Source organism: Scomber scombrus, chromosome 18 (genome assembly GCF_963691925.1).
Source record: "Scomber scombrus chromosome 18, fScoSco1.1, whole genome shotgun sequence".
NCBI classification, from domain to species: Eukaryota; Metazoa; Chordata; class Actinopteri; order Scombriformes; family Scombridae; genus Scomber; species Scomber scombrus.
In genome coordinates this window covers 10,817,227-10,837,351 of record NC_084987.1, presented here as the reverse complement: position 1 = coordinate 10,837,351, position 20,125 = coordinate 10,817,227, and the positions used below count along the sequence as shown (strand labels likewise).

Sequence of the window (20,125 nt, the reverse complement as noted above, 5' to 3'; positions counted from 1 at the left end):
CCCTCTTTTTTCTCCTTCTCAAATTGGGTTGTTTTCAGTTGCCTCTTCAAATTCCCGTTACACAGGCTCTGTGTGTTGCTCTATTCTGGCGCCTGTGGTCTGTTACTCTTACTTATCAGTCTTCCTGTTGCTGCAGAGGAACTGTGAGCAGCGAGAAAGGATAGTGAGAGCACATGCTTGCTGTAGGGGAGGTGGGGGAAGGAGAGAAAAAGTCACAGATACAACAACGTGAAGGGCGAAAAGCTGGCTAATCAGGAAATTAAGAGAGATCATCACAGGTCCCTTGGTTGTTCCTGCAGCTTGGGTACCCCTGAGGGTTGTAAATGTGCGACGGTAGCCATGGCAACGTGAATACCAGAAGGGCACAAAGGTCCGGTTTGGGCTGGCCGGTCCCAGCAGCACCATTGGGAATCAAGCGGAGCTGAGGTGGTGAAATATCAGAAGAGCTCTTCTCTGTGGGGCTTGCTCAGACACGAAGAGGTTGCAGAAAAGACAAACCTTAAACAAACCTGCACAGGCAAGGATTAAGTAGACTTGCATAATTCCTGGGCAACAAACTGAGGATGTGAAAAGAGAGGGGACTGGAGTTTGAGGATCACAACACAGGATATGCATGTTGATGCACTTTGACTCTACTGGCATGAAGCAAATGGGAGAGCAGGACTAAAGGGAGGATCAGGCCTTGTTATTAGATCCCTTCTTTGGATTGAGAACAGTTTGCACCACGTACGGCAGGTGCTGTGCTTCTGTCTGCCTGAGACGTGAGTCAACGCGCTAAAAAGTAGATGAGGGGGACTACGTGGGAAGGAGACAGCCACGCACAGCGAGACAACCAGTTTTAAGTGGAGTCTGGGGGAGTTTTCTTTAACTGGTCGGCTACACCAGGGCCAGAGCTGGCAGCAATGAGTCATAGGAAGCTGACACGACAGCTGAGGTTGTGGGAGAGTCATGAGGGTCCACCTCCTGCGCCCTGCCTCACCTCACCTGTGTCACCGGTCGATCAGTCTCGTGAACACGGGGGCTCTACTTTTTTTCGCCGTATGAAACTGAACCGCAGTATTCAGAACAGACGCTCATCTCAGTGTAAATGCAGGTACAGCCACTGATCTTTAATTTGGCCCACAGTTCTCACTAACCTGTCTTTGTTCCATTAAGCAAGCAACTGTAGTGATTTGAAATTGTTCACAAGCAACTCAGGTGAGGTGTGAGTATTAAAACCATTTGTGCAATTTGACTGTAATGCGATTTACTTTAAAAGATTTTGTAGTAAATTATTCCATGTACATGCTCGACAGATGGATTAGGTTTTAGAAAGTGCTGAATTCAGAATACAGAACGCTCATAATTACTCTCAAAGTTTGCAGAAAAACAGGGATTAGCACATGCAGCTTGTGGAGCATCCGCCTGGCAGACATTTTTGATGTGTTTTTTCATTACTGGGGGAACTTGTTCAATGGTAATTAGATCTGTATCCACATTCACAAAGCCTTGTGGAGAAAGAAATGGCCTTCTAATTGGCCAATTTAGAAATTCTAAAAATATCACACTTCACACTCAATTTTAGAAGTTAAGCTGAAAGCCATACATGACTGTGTTGACAACAAAAGTTTGAGAAGTGGAGAGGTGTTGTGGAGATAAAGGTTATCCTACATTAAAAATAGATGCAGCAGCTAAAGCCAATCTGTTTCCTTATCTGTCCTTGCCATCCCAACATTTGACTGCAGCCTGAAAGTGGAAGTGTTGTAGTTGTTTTAGTGTCTAACAAACCTGATAACAATTCAAGCAGCATACTTTACGTAAGTATTGTCGTAAAAATTGGTATCCATGTATACTGCCACAATAAAATTGCCTATAATATTCTTATTATATAATGCTGGCCTTTAAACCCCGTTTTCAATCAATACTGACTTCATCTCTTAGCTGCAAGATGCTGCAAATCTTCTCTCATCAGAACAGACAAAGTCAGTCGGAGTAGCTTTCTCAAGGGCGGTGTAGCTGCCTCATGATTGCGGGTGTTGGGGAAAAGGAGAAGAGTGCAACCTGAGAAGTGTGTTGCTGTGTCCCCTTTGGCAAAGCACGCCTTTGAATGGAACTGGCAGATTAGTTTCAGCCTCATGTTTTGGGTGTAATGTATATCAGCAATGTGCCTGCTTGAAGCAGTGCAGAGAGATGCTGTGTCTGACTCTCAAACTGAGGGGAAAAGGCAGACATTGCTTAACAGGACTATAAATGTCCGAAGTTCAATCCTTATCACTGCAACAATATTTTTGTTTGGGATATTACATATCTAGTGTCCACTTTGTCTATTTTTCTTTTCTTCTTGCTGATGATAACTGTAAGGAGATGATAATGTGCAGGCTTGGTCGTCTTAATCAGTTAAAATTTAGTTTTAATCCTTTGGGTCTAAAAGAGATCTGAATCTGACCTGTCAGTAAACTGTTTTTCTCAGGGCAGCCCTGTGGCAGTCTGCCAATCCAACAGCACACAGTCACATGCTGTAGCCTCTGTCACATCACTCTTCCTTCAACTTCCTCTCTAAAAAACCAGATACACTAAAATAGGGCTGACTGCTTGGGTGGTTACACTTAACTTCACACTTTTTGGTGTCACTAACAGATAAGAATAGCAGCTATAAAATCATGTAAACTCAATGTATGACCTGTAAAACTATCTTCCTCCCTGTTTTCTCTTCAACCTTTCAGCTTCGATTCAGAGAATGGTCCCTCTCCAGGCCGCAGTCCCATGGATTCGCAGGCGAGTCCTGGGTTGGTGCTCCACCCTTCTTTCCCCCAGAGCCAGCGCAGGGAGTCCTTCCTATACCGCTCAGACTCCGACTATGACACGTCCCCCAAAACCATGTCACGCAACTCCTCCATCAACAGTGAGGGGTAAGCATGAAGACATAACCCTCCCCAGTAACTGCACATTATCCCAATCATCACATCAACGGTTATGATTATAATTATGCAAGCATCATGCTAATTAAATCATGATGAATCCTCTGTTGTGCTCTGTTTCCTGGCTTGTCTTTCGGTTATCAACCTCCCAAAACCTTCCATTAGTGAATTTCACGACTATTTCTCTGTTTAGATCCACACAGGTCTTCTGTAAACATCCAGCTCACAGATACAGCCTCTCATATAAACTGTGATACTGAGAGCCTCAGCTGCCTGAAACACTCACATTTATCTCACTCTCCACTTCTTGTTTTCATCTTTTATCCTGCAGGCACGCTGAAGACATGATCGTCACCCCTTTCGCTCAGGTATGTTTTCCTTGCGCGTGTCGTCTGACATGTCTAATTGCTGTAAATGACTAGAAAAGGTTGCTAATTAGTGCAGTGAACTTGTCCCACCCGCTCCCTCCTCCCCTCCCTCGCCCCCCCCCCCCCCCCTCCTCCTCCTACGCTGTCCATCTATCCCCAGGTGTTGGCCAGCCTACGAACTGTAAGAAGCAACTTCACCATCCTCGCCAATGTCACAACACCCACTAACAAGTCAGTATCATACTGTCATGACACCCCTCCCCCCCCACTTACACTCGTCATGACTGCCTGCTTAGTTTGCAGTGTGTGTTTGCTAATGTCTCCTTTTCCTTGGCCCCATGGGGGAAAACATTTGCCATCATAATTAACCAGTTCATGATTATCAGACTATGCTCAAGGAAAATATGATATTTCTCCAGCTTGTTTTGCTGACTGAGTGCAGAGAAAAACTGTGCCTCAAATGTATGTCCCTGACTCTGTATCCAGATGATGGAGATGGTCAATAGCACCAAAATTATTCTCCTTTTTAACGCAGTAGACAGAGGGAGCTTGAGTTGGCAAGCTTTTAGCTCCACATCAATATGATATATAAAGCAATGCACCACTGAATTATCAGCATATATAATTATGCAGTGTTGTGCCCTGAAAATGGCTCCCTCACTGTACAATTATAAAGCTATGATGGCTATTCGAAAGAAGAGCAGAGCTCAGGCTTTGTCTTTGACTATTTTTGCATACTTGATACTTTTGGAATTTTTAAGCACTTAAACAAATTCTCACATTGCAGAGTTATTCAGTATTAAAAGACATTTCAATACAGTCATGCACTCTTCCATTTGTCACTCTTTAGGGGCGTATAAATGAATAATATACATACAAATAGTTATATCACCTATGTGAGCCAAGCCTTTTGTTGCCTCGTGCTGTAATGCTGAGTATGCTCAACCCCAGCAGGGGGCAGCAGCGTGTCGTTCTCCCTCTGATGTAATAATGTGTTTGTCCACAGGAGGTCACCAGTGACAAGCCAACCCACTGTTCCCCAAGCTACACTCTCTGGTATGTTTCAGCTAATTAAAACTCCGAGTCCCTCCCTCCCAGTCTCCTCTCAAGGCTTTAAGGTCACAAAGGCTTCCACACTCACCAAATCCATCAGCAGTAATAAAAATGACTGAAGAATATCACAGAAAAATCATGTGCCTACTATCGAGGAATTGTTTAATAACATGTATTTCATGGGACTGGATAGATGTTAGATAATGAAACTACTTAGCATACAATGATATGACTATGAATGATATGAGGGTCAAGAAAATACAAAGCTCATGAGAAGAAAGTTTAATCTCTTTTTATACACCAATGCATAAAATATCACTCCCCTCCCCAGACAAGTTTACACTCACTGCACTGAAACTGAGAGGAAATGCAACCTGCTTTGTATTTGTAGAGGGCATGATGACCAACAAGGACCACCTTTTAATTTACCCTGTAGGCTTTGATGTTTAAAAGTGCCTAGCATCCATGTTTAGTTTCTCACCAAACATTTTTAATATTAAAGGCCCCGTCAGTAATTCTTTAACCATATAAGTATGAATTAGAAGTGACTTACAGACTAAATATTTTAATTTCTGAGTTACTCACTTGATAATAATTCAAAATATTTACAAATATTACTGATATACAAGAATGAGAAATGCCTCAGAAAACACACACTGCTCAGATTCACTTGTCATAAAAAGACCTGTCAATCAATTTCTGATTGAAAGTATATCCTATGTTTTGAATTTTTGTAGAAGAGCTGTTTTGTACATTTGGATTACTTACTGAAACTGTTTTAGTTGAGGCAGCAAAAAAAACGCATATATTTATCATAGGTTGCAAACTTCGGCCAGTTTTTTAAAATTCACAAATTACGGGCCGTTACAATCTGTACAGCATAAAATATCCTTTATTCGACTATGTAAAAACTCCTGCCAAAAAAACTTTAATGGGGGAAAAAATTGAAGAAACAGCAACAAAGGTGGGATACTTCTTCCTTTTAACTCTAAGTATGTAAATTCCAGTTAGTGTCTGCTTATGGAGCTACAGGACGGCACCTTAACAACCACTAATCACTTTAAATACATTTTCTCTACTGCAGGTTAATATATTGTCTATGTGTGTGTCCTTCCCAGAGGAGACATACCAGCAGATGGCTCGGGAGACTCTGGAGGAGTTGGACTGGTGTCTGGACCAGCTGGAGACCGTTCAGACCCACCGCTCAGTGAGCGAGATGGCCTCCAACAAGGTACACACATGTTCGCACACAAACATGTGCATTCACTTTTCTTCTACCCCAACATTAACTCAGTATGGATCCAACCTTCTTGATGAACTACATATTAACTGTGTATTTCATGGTTCACAAGGATGACTCACCACGCCATGAGAATTTATGATTTTTGGTTTGTAACTGTACAACACAGCGTACAAAATTCACCACTGTGTCTGATGTTGTGTCAAAGCGTAGGCTCTGTACAGGTGAATTATTGGATTGAAGATCTGTATGTGAGACCTACTCTTTATAGGTTTAAGAACAAAGCATTGGTGTTGTGAAAGCCCACACTGGGCTTTTCCAACCTTCTCTAATACCTGTCACATGTAAACTTCACATTATATTGTGAAATCATCATCTGCTGAAGACAGTTGTGAAAAAGAGGCTTAGAATATTTCTTTACTGCGTTTTTCTTGCAATCATGTGGTAATTGTATCGATGAATCATTAATGTGGGCTCCACCACATATGTGGTGAACCACCTCTTTGGGTTTTTATGGCATTTCTTAAACTAAACTAACATGCATTATTGACGTGTAGTTAAGCGCTTGTGTTTATAACTACAAGAAATGCAGCTGGGTTGCATTGAATTGTGGTCTAGTGTGCATTTTTCATTACTACATCTCTATGCCTGTATATGTTCACATGGACAGGCTTCTTAAGCATGCATGCATTTCTATTTGTGGGGGCACGGGACAGAGAGAGATAGGGAGAGAGAAGGGAGGGAGGGTGATGGTCTGTGGGTGGGGAGGACATGAGAGGGAGGGGGTACGGGTCCTGATGCTGATGTCTCTGCTGTAACCTTGGTTGCTATCGAACAGCAGCAGGGTCTGCCCATCCCTTTTAGTCATTGGCTTGCCACTCTGACCACAAGCCATGTGGTTTGGGCAACAACCAATGAAAGAGAGGCAATGCTCCTTCAATAGTGTTCTGTCTTAAAGAGACAGCACCATGTACCTTCTTTGTTTTATTCCAGAAATTCCTCCCATGTTGCACTTCACTGTTAATTAATTGACAGAGTTCTTCCATGTTTATAATCAGTCAAGCTTATGATGAAAAGACTGAGGGAAAGATAACAGGAGAGTGCAGCAAGGACATCATTTGTGTATGTATATCTGTATGTACATGTATGTGTGTGCATGTACAATGTGCAGAGAGAAGTCTCCTGGGGTAAACAGAGTCTCTGTGAATATGTTGCTACCTTTTATCAGCCGCAACTAAGCTACAGAAATCCTCCACACTGTGCCAACATGGAAGTACACGCATGAATATTCCCACTCAGTCTCTCACCCTTACTCACACCCTCGCTCACACACATTTCCGACAGACGTACATGCTGTCTTGATGCACATGCGCACTCAGGCTTCGAGCTGAAGCAAGCACAGGCACACACACACTCATGCACGCGCCTGCAGCCACACTGCCTGATTAGCTTGCGAGAGCTGTCTACAGCATCCAGGGAAATGGCGCAAGAGGCAGAGCATTGGAGGAGGAATGGCAGCCTAAAGCGGCAGGATTAGACCTCTGGCATTTTGGCCAGCCAAGGCATGGATTGACTTGGAGCAGGGGACTGGGCTACGGAGCTATCAGGAGGCTGTCTGACTGACTGTGGACTGAGTGTGTGTTGCTGGGATCAGTGTGAGACGGCACAGACGGGTTGATGCATCGGTAGGACTGGGCCGGGCCTCTGGATCTGTACCGTGGGGGAGGGGCAGTCGACGCAGGGAGAAGGAGCCTGTTTTTCCAGACCATGGCTCTGGTGTGATTCTTCAGCCTGACTGTCTGCCACAGGCCTGCCTGCATCCCTCTCTGTCTCTTTCTCTCTCTCCCTCTCTCTCCTTTTCCATCCTTGTTTTTCTCTTGCTGTTATCATCTGTTCCCCCATTTCCCTTCCCCAATGTTCCTGCTGTCATCCAAGCTCCCTTTACTTCCATTGTTTAATACTACGGTCATCTTTCTGTCCTGCCGTCACCATCTGTCCATTCCTCTCAACTCCGTCATCTAATTTTTTTATTTCTGTGTGTCAAGCAGCTCAGCTCTCACAGCAACATTTTTTCGTTTACATCTCTCTCACATTCCCACTCATCTCCTCAATAGGCTCCTCTCTGTGCCCTTCAGACGGTCCCTCGCTCTCTCTCCCTCTCTGTTTCCCTCCATCTTCCCTCTTTCGGCTCCCTTCTACCTCTGCCCTGCAGTGACTGTAGATTTGGGTCAGTCTGCTCAGCAAATGGGATGAGATGTAGTCTCCACAGCTGCCAGATCCAGGGGGCTCCTGGTCTGCCCATCAGGGGGACCCACATCTTTGGACCAAACTGAGGCTGGAGCCTTACTCTGGACTGACTGGGTGGCCTTCTTTGGGGTGCTGCATGTAGGCAAGGACAGTCTGCACCAGCAACCCCTTCCCTCACCCCCTTCCCCCATTCCTTCGCCCCCCTCTTGGGGCAGCTGTCACTCTGGAGTGTCCCGGCTTGCCTGGCTGTGGCCTCTCCACACACACCCTGACGACGCCCTCATGCCACTGGGGCAACTGCAGTGCCCCCACCCCGCTCCACTACCGCACCTCCTGCCTGTGCCATCGGCCCAAACCCCCTGTCACCCTCAACATGGGTGTGGTGGAGGCCATTGACCCCGCGCCGTCCCCCTGCCCCTCGCCTGTACCAGGGGGCTACAGGCTGCCCCGCTCCTCCAGCTACAGCCCCCTGCAGGGGAGGGCAGGGGCAGAGCTGGACCTTGGTGCGGCTGCTGGAGGGGTCCTGGAGGGGGGTGGGACGGCGGCAGAGCGCAGGACACCCTTTGTGGACCTGTTCTGTGAGACCTGCTCCAGGCCCTGGCTCATCGGCTGGTGGGACCAGGTAGGGTTCGGGTAGCTTGCAGAGGGCAAACAAGGCCTGGCAGTGGCCATCTTGGATAGATGCTGTGGACTCTTCAAGTGTTACTGTTACATCTGTGCATGTATTAACAACTCATCTACTGCTAACTCCATGTTCTTATGAGTGTGTTTCTCATCCAACAGTCGTAGTGTAAGTGTGTGAATGTTATGTGTTTATAAGCTACAATTTTACAATGTGTTACATGTAGATTACTTATGTATGATTGTGGTGGAGGAAGAAGTTGTGGATTTAACAGTGGCTTTGCAAGAAAATGTAAGGCACATTACTGTTATGTGTTTATGTTTTCTGTTCCTCTACATAATTTATACACAAATCCACTGAAGGCGAATGTGATGAAGGTACAGAGTTTAACTTGCAGCAGCACTTGTAAACAAAAAGACAATATCACTCATATTCTTCAGCCTTCCAGTCTACATTTCTGTCCTTAGAGAATATATCTAGATGCCTAAAATTTAAGAAATAGCTTTGTGATAAGCAGTCCAGTCGTCTTTACTGCAGGTACTTTGCAGTGTCACATAATGTCCGTTTCTATCCTCCACACCTGCGTCCCACATCCCTGTTTCTCTGCTCTGCTTGCCTGAGGCTGGCCTCAACACACGCACACAGTCACACACACACACACACACACACACACACACACACACACACACACACACACACACACACACACACACACACACACACACACACACACACACACACACACACACACACACACAGAAGTCAAATGTATTGCCAGTGAAGGACAATGCTTATTGTCTCAGCACTGTTTCCTTTTGTTCCAGTGTTCTTCAGGTGTGCCAACATGACAAATCCATAAAAAATATATGGAAGTAAGACATAGTGGGAGGTTTTAGGTTTGCATCTCATGTGGTATCCTTCCCATGTGTTGACAAAACACAATGGATTTTTGTCTTTACTGTTTAAAAAAAAAAATTAAACGACATTGAGCATGTTCGGGTTATATGATTTACTGCTGTCATGTTTTCAGTTTGAATCAATTAAATCTACAGGTTATAGTTCAGTGGAAGGTTGCATTTTGCACGTGTGGGTGCATTCTTATTTGTGCTACTCATGATCGTAGACAGTTAGGAGAGATAATGCCCTCCTGGGTCCATCAGACATGCAGGTGTATGTGATTGTGTGTGTGTTCATGGTCATGTCTGTGCGGCATTTGCATGTTTGCCTCATTAGTCAGTGTCAGAGGAAGAGTGTTGTTTGTCCTGGCACTCGGACTGGAAGTGTTGGTTGGCAGCTATGACTCAGCGTTACAGCATTAGGGAAGGAAAGAACGAGAGAAAGCGAGAGAGAGGGGAGGAGGTTTCGGCCGAGCCACACAAGTGTGCCACTGGGCTTGACTACCTTTCCTGATGACTGATTCTGCATGACAGCTTCTACAATTTGCTTTCAGAGTACCTATTTGCTTGGCCTATCGTTTAGCAAGAGCCTTGCTGGATGGGATGGGTGGCAAAAAAGAAACAACTGAGAGTGAAAGATGGTGGAAATGCATGTGTATGAAATAGATGGGTGGCAAAGTGAAACCTGCGAGAGAGGAGGATTTTGGGGCTGGAGGGCAGTAGTGGAGAGTGTTGTTTACCTCGAGAGGGAGGGAGGAGCAGATATAAGCAAGAGAGAGAGGTAGAGAGGGAGACAGCAGAGGAAGGGAGGGTTGACCTTGGTAAAGGTCAGAGACACCTGCCTACTCCCTCAGATTGTCACCCAAGCAGCCACCGCTCTCACATCAAGCTGAAGGACTGACTGTGAGGAGGCAGTTGCTACGGCAACCACTCCGGTTGCCATGGAGATTGTTATGTGTGAAAGATCAGTCAGTAGGACACAGACTGTCGCACATGACTACCAAGGTTTGGTGTCTTTACATCCCAAAAAACCCATCTAAATCTTTGTAAATAAGAAATTATATGAAACTGAGAGGACAGTGGGAACAGTGCCTGTTTTCTGTCTGCATGGATGATGCATATGTGTGCGACTTAAACACATCCGCCTGTGTATATGAGGAACCTGCAGAGCAGCCGATTGCTGCATAACATGTGACTGTCGCAGCAAAGTGGATAAACCTGCCATATTACTGCAGCATATCAATACATGACACTTAAAATGCAAGCACACTGAATTGGGGTATTGAACAGTATGTTCTCATCTGAGAAAAAGAAAAGTCATGATTCATAATTGATTTTGTCACCCTTTAGTGAATGAAGCCAGATTGAGGGTGATAATTTATTTTCTCATATTTGACTCACAGGAATGTTTTCTTGTTATGTATCAGTGAAAATGCAATCAAAAAGACAATGTTAACAATTCTGGAGGTATATGAGACTGCAGTCCCCACATTTAGATTTGTATGTATTTTTTGATATGTCAGCAACCTTCATCTGCTTTAGAACTACTAATGAAGTTATTCACTTTCTGTTCCTGTCTGTCCTCCCACAGTTCAAGAGGATGTTGAACAGGGAGCTGTCCCATTTGTCAGAGATGAGTCGCTCAGGGAACCAGGTGTCAGAATACATCTCCACTACCTTTCTAGGTAAAACAAACCTGCCATCCAGTTATGACTAACCACTACAGCTTTGACCCAGTTCAAGAACAACTTTTAATAGAGCTCCATCTCTGCTGACCTTTGACTGTTGACCCCCCCACCCCAGATAAGCAGAACGATGTGGAGATCCCGTCCCCTACCTTGAGGGAGATGGAGAAGCCCATGTGTCACATCAGTGGTGTGAAGAAGCTCACGCACAGTTCCAGCCTTTCCAACTCCACCTTGCCTCGCTTCGGCGTGAAGACTGAACACGAGGATGCATTAGCCAGGGTAAACAGATGGAAAAGCAGCTCCAAGATGATACCTACTGCACATATATGAACATAATCACGAGAGAACAGGCTACATGTATTTCCTGTCACTGCTCTCTAAATATAATATAACTACAAACAAGTCTGAAATCAGAAAGCATTTGTTTTTGAGATTGGTCCCTCAGAATCAGAGCAAGGCTGTATTGCATAAGAGGAAAAGCCTGTGTCTCTACAGCCTGGATAACCATAAAACATGTTACATGATGCAAGTTTTTTGACTAATCTTACAATTTTAATCAAAAGAAAACACTGTTATAACATCAAGCACCTTTGTGGGTGGAATTAAGATGGGGGATGAACTTTTGGATTGTTGCACTGACGTGTGTTGTAATGCTGTGTGCTTTGCCCTCAGGAGCTGAACGACTTGAACAAGTGGGGCCTTAATATCTTTCGTGTGGCAGAGTTCTCTAATAATCGACCCCTCAGCTGCATTATGTTTGCCATCTTCCAGGTGAGAGAGGGAGAGACTCTACTTCAATAATGGGATTATATAGCATGAGTTATTTGTGACCATAACTCACTGTGAACTGTCTGTGGCAGGAAAGAGATCTACTGAAGACCTTTCGGATCCCTGTGGATACATTTGTCACCTATGTGATGACCCTGGAGGACCACTACCATGCCAATGTGGCCTACCACAACAGCCTCCACGCTGCAGATGTCACTCAATCTACTCATGTACTACTGTCCACACCAGCTCTAGATGTAAATACCTCTTTAAAGCATTACTGCAAATACCATACACATTTTTAAAGACCTCGTTATATATCACACATGGTCTCTACAGAGAAGACAGATGTCGACGGTGTGTTGTACGCTGTGGTTTAACTGATAACTGTTTTTTTCCCCCCACTCTTCTCTTTCAACGCTCTCTGACAGGCTGTGTTCACTGATCTAGAAATACTAGCTGCGTTATTTGCCGCTGCCATCCATGATGTGGACCACCCAGGAGTGTCCAACCAATTCCTCATCAACACCAGTGAGTCGAGACAAGATTAAGAATCACACTGGCTTTAAGTTACAAGGATCAGCATAGCCTATGAATTATTGACACACTTTAAGTAGCTTTCCACACAAAACATTACAACATAAAAGAATGAAATATAAGAGCATCGTCAGGTAAAATAATATAGAGCCTTAGAGTAGAGTATCAATAATGTTTATCATGTATCAAAATCAGTTCTAAAAGCAATGGGAGGCCAGAGGGGGGATGCAAGGAAAGGTTAAATGTTATTTTCTTTATTTGCTGCAGTTAAGATCCTAGCAGTGGAGTTTTACAGTAGACAAAAGAAGCTGAAAACATTAAAATTACCCTGGGGCACACAAAAAGTGTCAAATCTGTAGTAACCAATGCCCACAGGGAATGTCTTACAGTATGTTTAGTTAAGATATAAATTATTCAAAAGTAAATGACGACATTTCTTGTCTTTTGCCAACTCTGTATGTAAACGTACTGTAACTATTCATCAATTAGCAAAGTAGTGGAAGGTAGGTAATAATACTACACAGCCTATTAAGGATTGAGATACATCTAATGATTTGGATATCTGAAATGACTGTATTATTTTGTGGTTCCCTTAGACTCAGAACTAGCCCTGATGTATAATGACGAGTCGGTGTTGGAGAACCATCACCTGGCTGTGGGCTTCAAGCTGCTTCATGATGACAACTGTGACATCTTTCAAAACCTCAGCAAGAGGCAGAGACAGAGCCTGAGGAAACTTGTTATTGATATGGTGAGTCTTTGTCAACACGCTGCTTCTGTATGACGAACATATCTTCGTTCCTCACTTCTTCATGTCACTAATGATGTTAATTTCAATTTCTTTCCCAGGTTTTGGCAACAGATATGTCTAAACACATGAGTTTGCTGGCAGACCTCAAGACTATGGTGGAAACCAAGAAAGTGACAAGTTCTGGAGTATTGCTGCTTGACCATTACACTGATCGGATACAGGTGAGACTTTATCTTCAATCATCAATTTAGCCGTTTAACAAAACAACTGAACACTGCACAAGGACTGGCAGGGCATATTTAGTTAATTCAAAGTGCTGAAAACTGTAATGCATTGTCATTGCGCATATGAACTGATTTAAAGAATTGATTTGGCTAAAATTGGATGGTGTTCCTGCCATAGCTCACATGTCGCTCCTCAAAATGTATTGGCATGTATTATCTATGTTGCATATATGAAGCGGACAATAACCGTGACTAGGCCTTTTTTGCATTTTTTCTCTCAGCAGTATTATTATTTGATGACCAAGACAATACAGTACAGATTAAAGAAAAGTTAGTTAGTCTTTTTTTAAAGATGTTTCATGCTTGAGGATTACAAAAGGTTGAACCATAAGATACATGTGGTGGCGTGGCACCTGATCTGGCACTCTATTGCATATATGTTGGATTTGTTTATCAGTGTTATGGATACTGTAAATATAAAAGGAGAGATCTTGTGTGAGGCAAGATTTTGCTATTTTACTATTTAGGTTGAGTTTGAGGGACTGGGATGTTTCCATCTGATGATGTCAGGTAGGCATTCAGAAATGTGTTTGACCTGTGTGTCATACTGGGAGATTAAGAGGTACAGTAAGCAAGAATCTGAGTTGTCATTAAGAGGGCCATGATAAGGAAGAAGAGAAATAGTGCTTTCACACAGAGATCCCACACAGAGTGTTTGCAAGAGTGCTAGAGAGCAGGTTTTTTTTAAAAACAGATCACGAGAGGAGCTCGAATACTTACTGATTTTTGCCCAACAGGTTGTCTTATGACAATTCTATGGTTCAAAGGTTTCGGAAAGAAATGAAACTGATCAGTCGTTATGGACATTAGTGACGTGAAGTGTTCTTGTTCATTGGGGTAAATAGTGGTGGTGACCTGAAGGTATACAGAAATGATGACTGACATTGACAAGAGAGCCACAGGATGGTGTTACTAGATTAACCATTTTAGCATCTTGTCATGGAGAGAACAGAGAAAGAACTTCTACCAGAGACAATTTTCCAGTTTTTGGAATATAATAAACTTTTTTGTGAAAGTAAGTGACACAATTGTGATTAGAAATGGAAAAGGGAGTTTTGTAGGTTTAGTGGCAGGGGACTGAATTTTTGGAGATAATATAAGTGAAAGACGTCATCAGAAGGCTGGGTTTGAAGCTCAAAGTGAGGGGTCAGATGACCAGTAGGACAGATTAAAGGCAGATCCTAAAGCATGTGCAAATTGAGGATGGTGTATGGTGTTTACAACTTTGCATGCACAGGTGAGGGTTAAATGTGACTGTGTGTTTGTGCAGGTGTTGAGGAACATGGTGCACTGTGCTGACCTGAGCAATCCAACAAAGCCCTTGGCTGTGTATCGACAATGGACGGAGAGAATCATGGAGGAGTTCTTCAGGCAAGGAGACAAAGAAAGAGAGCGAGGGATGGAGATCAGTCCCATGTGCGATAAACACACAGCATCTGTGGAAAAGAGTCAGGTAAATGATCAGCACTGATGTATGGATATGGTTTTGCACACAACTGGACTGCTGTAGGTGGGGTGATAACTACAGTGCAGGGAGTGATCTGTCGTCTCTGATCACAGCACTCATCATACATTTTTAATGCTCATTTGTAGGGAGATGACACCACTGTGCTTGTTTATATGATGTCAGTCATACTCTTCTCTTCTGACCATAGGTGGGCTTTATTGACTATATTGTCCATCCGTTGTGGGAGACATGGGGCGACCTGGTACACCCCGATGCCCAGGACATCCTGGACACTCTGGAGGACAACAGGGACTGGTACCAGAGCACTATTCCACAAAGTCCCTCGCCTCCTCCACTGGGCCAGGACAAGGAACTGAATGCCTGTATGGACAAGTTTCAGTTTGAGCTTACCCTCGAAGACAGCTCTCAGAGAGAACAGGGGGATGAAAGCGACAAGCCTACGCCAAACCATGTTGCACAGGACTGCAGTCAGGGGGAAGACGAGGAGGGTAAAAAGGAGGAAGAGGAAGACATAATGGCAGAGGAGGAAAATGAGGACATTATAGAGGAGGAAGATGAAGTGGCAATGGAGGAAGAGGAGGTGGAGGAGGACCAAGAGGAGGAGCTGAAAGATCAGTTGGAGGTGAGATCTGAAAAGGAGAGACTTTCTGACACAAGTCCTGTAGAGGAAGAGGAAGATTCTTCTTCACAAGCTGAAGATACATGAGTTCTGCTCCTGTATCTCCCTCCTCACTTGCACGCATTATCTTGTTCATTCTTTCAATGGCCAAACCAAGAACAAATAAGACTGCAATGACAATACAGACCTTTAAATATATTTTTCAAAAAGGGAATAAATTAAAATCGCTTAAAGAGAAGTTAATTACACAGCAACTGTAGATTTGGAGTAGTGACGAGTCCTTCGACGGATTTCACGATGAACTTTAGACTAAGAGGAATTTAGGAGACAACTGAAGACAGCGTAGCACTCTGGGACTGGAATGCACACACATAAACACACACGAAGTGGCACACAAACACTTGGGAGTAAGTCATGTAGAATACACTAATGCAATGTGTGTACATGCATGCATCTGTCATGCAGTACAGTATAATTGCATATGTACCCCACTCCTTTCTTGCAAATGCACAGGCAGACGCACACACACAGACACAACTGACTGTATGTTTGTATGTGTGCATTTACATGAGGGAAATTGATCAGTAATGAATCTCTTTGGAAAAAGCCATCTCTTAATGGAGTATTAACTAGTGTTCAGTCAGTATTAGTAATTCATGTTTAATAGAATCTCAACAGATACTGTTCTCCTCAGAAAAGCTCCATGTTCGGGTGACCTTTTTTCCATTTCTGTCGGAAAGAAAAAATAAGAAAATCCACAGAGTCGGAGGGGAAGAGAGGAAGATTTCGAAGGAAAGGAAGATGCTGCGATGAAGGGACCGCTGGGTCCCATACCCCTTTTTCCCTTTACAAGGAGAGTGCTACTGGTGCAAGATGGCTCGGTGCCTTTCTGAAACACCAGCTTCCTGAACGGAGCTGTCGTGAAGCAATGAATTGTGGGACAGGAGTGTCTGATTTTGTTGTCATTTTTGATTGTCTCTTGTTAAAGATCTCTCTTTACTGTTCATGGTATTGTGGTGTGTATCTCACACGTACAGTTTCTGTGGTGATATGTTTTAAGCTGTAAGTCTTCCTTTGTTGCTCTTCTGGTAATATAATAACTCAGAACTCTAGACGCAGAGCAATCACAACCGCCACCACAACCACCAGTGGACTCTTTCCAGTTTATGTTTTTTTCTTATTAGAATGATTTTTTAAAACTTTCTGAAAATAAGCCATGTGATGCTTTGAAGCATATGTTTTGCCTATTTTCTAATTAACAGTTGCTAAATACGTTGGACGGGATACAGAATTATTTCATCGGCTGAACAAATTTTCACTCGCCATCTCACGCCCACTTGCACTGTGTGTTTATGTCTCCTCATACACAACAATTCTCACCAAAGTACACGATGAGAAACTTCAGTGAAGTGATTTGAAGGAACACAGATGAATAAGAATATCAGGGAGGCAGAATGTCAGGAGAAAGAAGTGTGACTTGGCCAAAAGATGACTGGCAGTTCCTAATCATCTTTGTTATCCTTGATGCTTTTTTGCCTTAATGTCAGATGCAGGATAAATACCTGCAAGTATGTAGATTTATAAGATATATAATAGATATCCTAGTATATTTATATCACGTCTGTATGCTTATTTCTGTGAGTATCAGTGTGTCTATACACAATATATCAAGCATTGCATTTGGAGGGAAAAGGGAAACATTGCTGCCAATTAGATGTTATGTTGTTGCTGTGGTCTGACCAACATAAAGAATGTGTTGTTTTTTTAATCAGGAGGGTAAAAATATTCTTATAGCTAGGAATAAGCAATGGGAGTTAAGATTTTGCAGGAAATTAGAATTATTAAGGAAGGTTTTTTTTTTATTTTTTTTTTTAATAATCTGACCAGATACTGAATTGTTGACACGATGGGAGTTTATTGGAGTGCATGTGTTGTACGATGTGTTTGTCTGCCTGGCTGATTGTGTGGCCAAGAGTAAGCGAGTGAGTAAACAGAAAGAGGGGAAAGGATGCTAAAGATGTCTTCATATGTGTCATTGTCCACTCACTGGCATCACCACATTTTGTTGAATGGTGTTCAGGATTTGATCAGCACAGCTTAAATAGGTCACAGTTTGTTTAGGTGTTTGTTTTTCACAGGGTAAAAAAACATATAAATAAAAGAACATGTCTGTGGTTCTTTTGAAAGGTAAGAGCAAGTTTCTGCAGGTCAGTAACTGAACTTATCTGAAGACACCACAGCTCGGTGCAACGTGAGCCTGTGTGTTTGACCTGCTCTGTCGCTGGATGGAGCAGAGCTGCGGGGCCACCACACAGGCTTTCATCTGGTGGAATGGGAATCCAGGATTACTATTGCAGTTACATAAATAAAAGATTCCCATATGCATTGGCCTTTTACTTTAAATATTTTGCTTTTGTTTTTGTGGCTTCTTGTTATGTCATAAGCTATAAAAACATTAATATTTAATTGCCATACAAACACGATACTGTAGCAATTGTTTCTTATTAAGAAAATTATTCAATTGATTGATTGCTGCCATTCTTTTTAAATGATGAAAAGAAAACCACGGGAAGTGTTTTCTTTGAACAGTTTGTGTACAGTTTATTTTTATATCATTCTGGTGGATGGTCTGGAAAATGAATCACGTATTGATGATATAGCTATAAGCATTACCACTCTTGTAAATAATGTAATATTGGATTGTAAATGATAAATTTATCCATAATGATTGATAAATAACCACTTACGGTTGTGAAGTGAACCATCGAGGCACTGCAGGCCACATCCTCACCGTTTCATTCTGATTATGTTCTTGCTTGCTTGTGCTAACATTTTGTCACATTTTTTTCATTGTTCACATGTATTTATAAAAAATATATTTGTACCAGCACTTTATTTCGTCAGGTTTTGAAGCAGACAGTGTGTTTCGAGTCGTGTTCAGTCTGTGCTGGTGGTTTGGTCTTTGGCAGTCACCTGTTGATTATAATCCATTGGGCCAAATCACAAACCCTCATTGTGCAGTTGTCAAAGTTAACCCCTTTCTAGAGGCATAATCAAACAAACTAGTCATTCTCTATTACTAGTCCATGTGAGATTTAATTTATTTGACTTATAAAGTCAAATGTAAGCTCATATTGTCACACAGGATGTGACACGTTCAAAGGAAATAAATGTGTCCTTATCTATCTTGGCCGTTTTAGTACTATCAACACCTCTCTTTCTTAGTAACTTTAATCAGCCTGATAGCCTAAATGTCCCTCTCATGGTGGCCAAACTTGCTGGTTCCCATCGTGAGTTGCTGTCAGGTTGTCACAGACTGACTCCCTCTGAGAATAGTTTTTTCTGGGCTTTAATTCATGTGTTTGTTCACAAGTAAGGATGATTATTCAAGGGAAAAAAACAACATGAAATGATTGTAATATTTGTAAATGATCTTGCTGTAATGTGTAAAATGTGTCCAAGTTATTTTTTATTATATTATTTTTATGAAAGTTTTTCCTCTTGACAGAGCTGAGGTGTCATTTTGTGAATAAATGCATTTAATAAGCAAACATCTATATATAAAATAATATTATAGTATATCAGTATATTTTTCTTTTATTTCACTGTTCGGTACTGTAAAGTGTGTTAAAAATACAAATAAAGTAAGATTTTTATATTAAATGCTACACTATTGTCATGTTTGCTGTCATTACAATTTCCTTGTATGCTGGTGTTTTAGGGGGTCTGGTAGCAAATTATTAACCTGTTTTTATTAATATTATTAATGTATCAGCAAATGGGCTGGTAGTGTCATCTTATAATTAGGAAACTGCAGCCAGATCTTTTTGGGGGGCCCAAAAGGTCTACCCTTGAAGCTCTGTTGTGAAGAAGATACATTTGGACTCATTATTTGCCTCAGTATAGGTTGTACCAACATGCATACATCCTAGTTTAACTGTGTATAATTGTGAGGCTAATACTTTATGTGAAATCTAGCACAAAAAGTTATTTCTGAAATAAACAACTTGATTAGCCTATACATCATATATGATCTGATTAAAGGATAGCTTCACAATTTTTGAGTACTGTCAAAAACAACAGTCAGGCGCCACCTGAAAGAGGTTGTCCTTGTAATCATTCCTCCTGCTCATAATGGCTATTAAAAGATCTCCTTCAAATGTGTTTCCAATGTAAGTGATACAGATCAAAATCCACAGTGTGTCCACACAGTCATTTTGTGCAAAACTGCATTTAAAAGTTTATCTGAAGCTTATATGAGGCTTCAACAGTCTGAGTTAGTGATTTCAAGCAGATATCTGCAACATTTACAGTCTGCTTAGCAACAAATTCTCTCTGTGTTTTTCTGTTGAGCTAAAATGGAAGTATAGTAACAAAAAGTGTGACTGGGGGTAAAAAAGTTTTAAAGTTGAATGATATGGAAGCTGAAGCCTCATATTAGCTTCTGATAAACTTATAAATACATGTTTGCAGTAGAAGTGTGGATTTTAGCCCAAATCACTTACATTGTAAATGCATTATGAATAAGGCATGATTATTACGTTCATTTAGGCACATGACTTTTGTTTTAAGACAGACTTTAAAAATGGTGAACCTGCCCCTTTAATGATAAGCTATGCTCGCAGACCATGCATGGAGGTTGTTATTAGACATTTAGGCTAATTTGGAGACACGTTTTGCAAGATTA

General features: G+C 42.3%; 1 protein-coding gene across 2 annotated transcripts; it reads left to right on the top strand.

The window, feature by feature from the left end:
- The first annotated feature begins 211 nt into the window (after window positions 1-211).
- On the top strand, window positions 212-19,077 carry pde4a (phosphodiesterase 4A, cAMP-specific). 2 transcript variants are annotated; one of them, XM_062438774.1, is made up of 15 exons: window positions 212-1,093; window positions 2,703-2,888; window positions 3,229-3,265; window positions 3,426-3,496; window positions 4,272-4,321; window positions 5,437-5,549; window positions 10,915-11,008; window positions 11,127-11,290; window positions 11,684-11,782; window positions 11,872-12,036; window positions 12,211-12,310; window positions 12,913-13,067; window positions 13,166-13,288; window positions 14,622-14,804; window positions 15,007-19,077. In XM_062438774.1, the coding sequence occupies exons 1-15, from the start codon at window positions 903-905 to the stop codon at window positions 15,523-15,525; spliced, it is 2,250 nt and encodes a 749-aa protein (XP_062294758.1). In that variant the 5' UTR covers window positions 212-902; the 3' UTR covers window positions 15,526-19,077. The 2 variants fall into 2 exon arrangements, with proteins under 2 accessions (XP_062294758.1, XP_062294759.1); XM_062438775.1 differs by lacking the exons at window positions 212-1,093; window positions 2,703-2,888; window positions 3,229-3,265; ... (1 more) ...; window positions 4,272-4,321; window positions 5,437-5,549 and adding an exon at window positions 8,324-8,427.
- The last annotated feature ends 1,048 nt before the right edge of the window (window positions 19,078-20,125 follow it).

Bases quoted from the DNA above. Each gene is read 5' to 3' on its own strand.
- pde4a (XM_062438774.1), top strand. From the start codon at position 903: ATGAGTCATAGGAAGCTGACACGACAGCTGAGGTTGTGGGAGAGTCAT. The intron at 3,497-4,271 runs GTCAGTATCATA...GTTTGTCCACAG, and splicing joins GTCACAACACCCACTAACAA to GAGGTCACCAGTGACAAGCC. The intron at 14,805-15,006 runs GTAAATGATCAG...TTCTGACCATAG, and splicing joins CATCTGTGGAAAAGAGTCAG to GTGGGCTTTATTGACTATAT.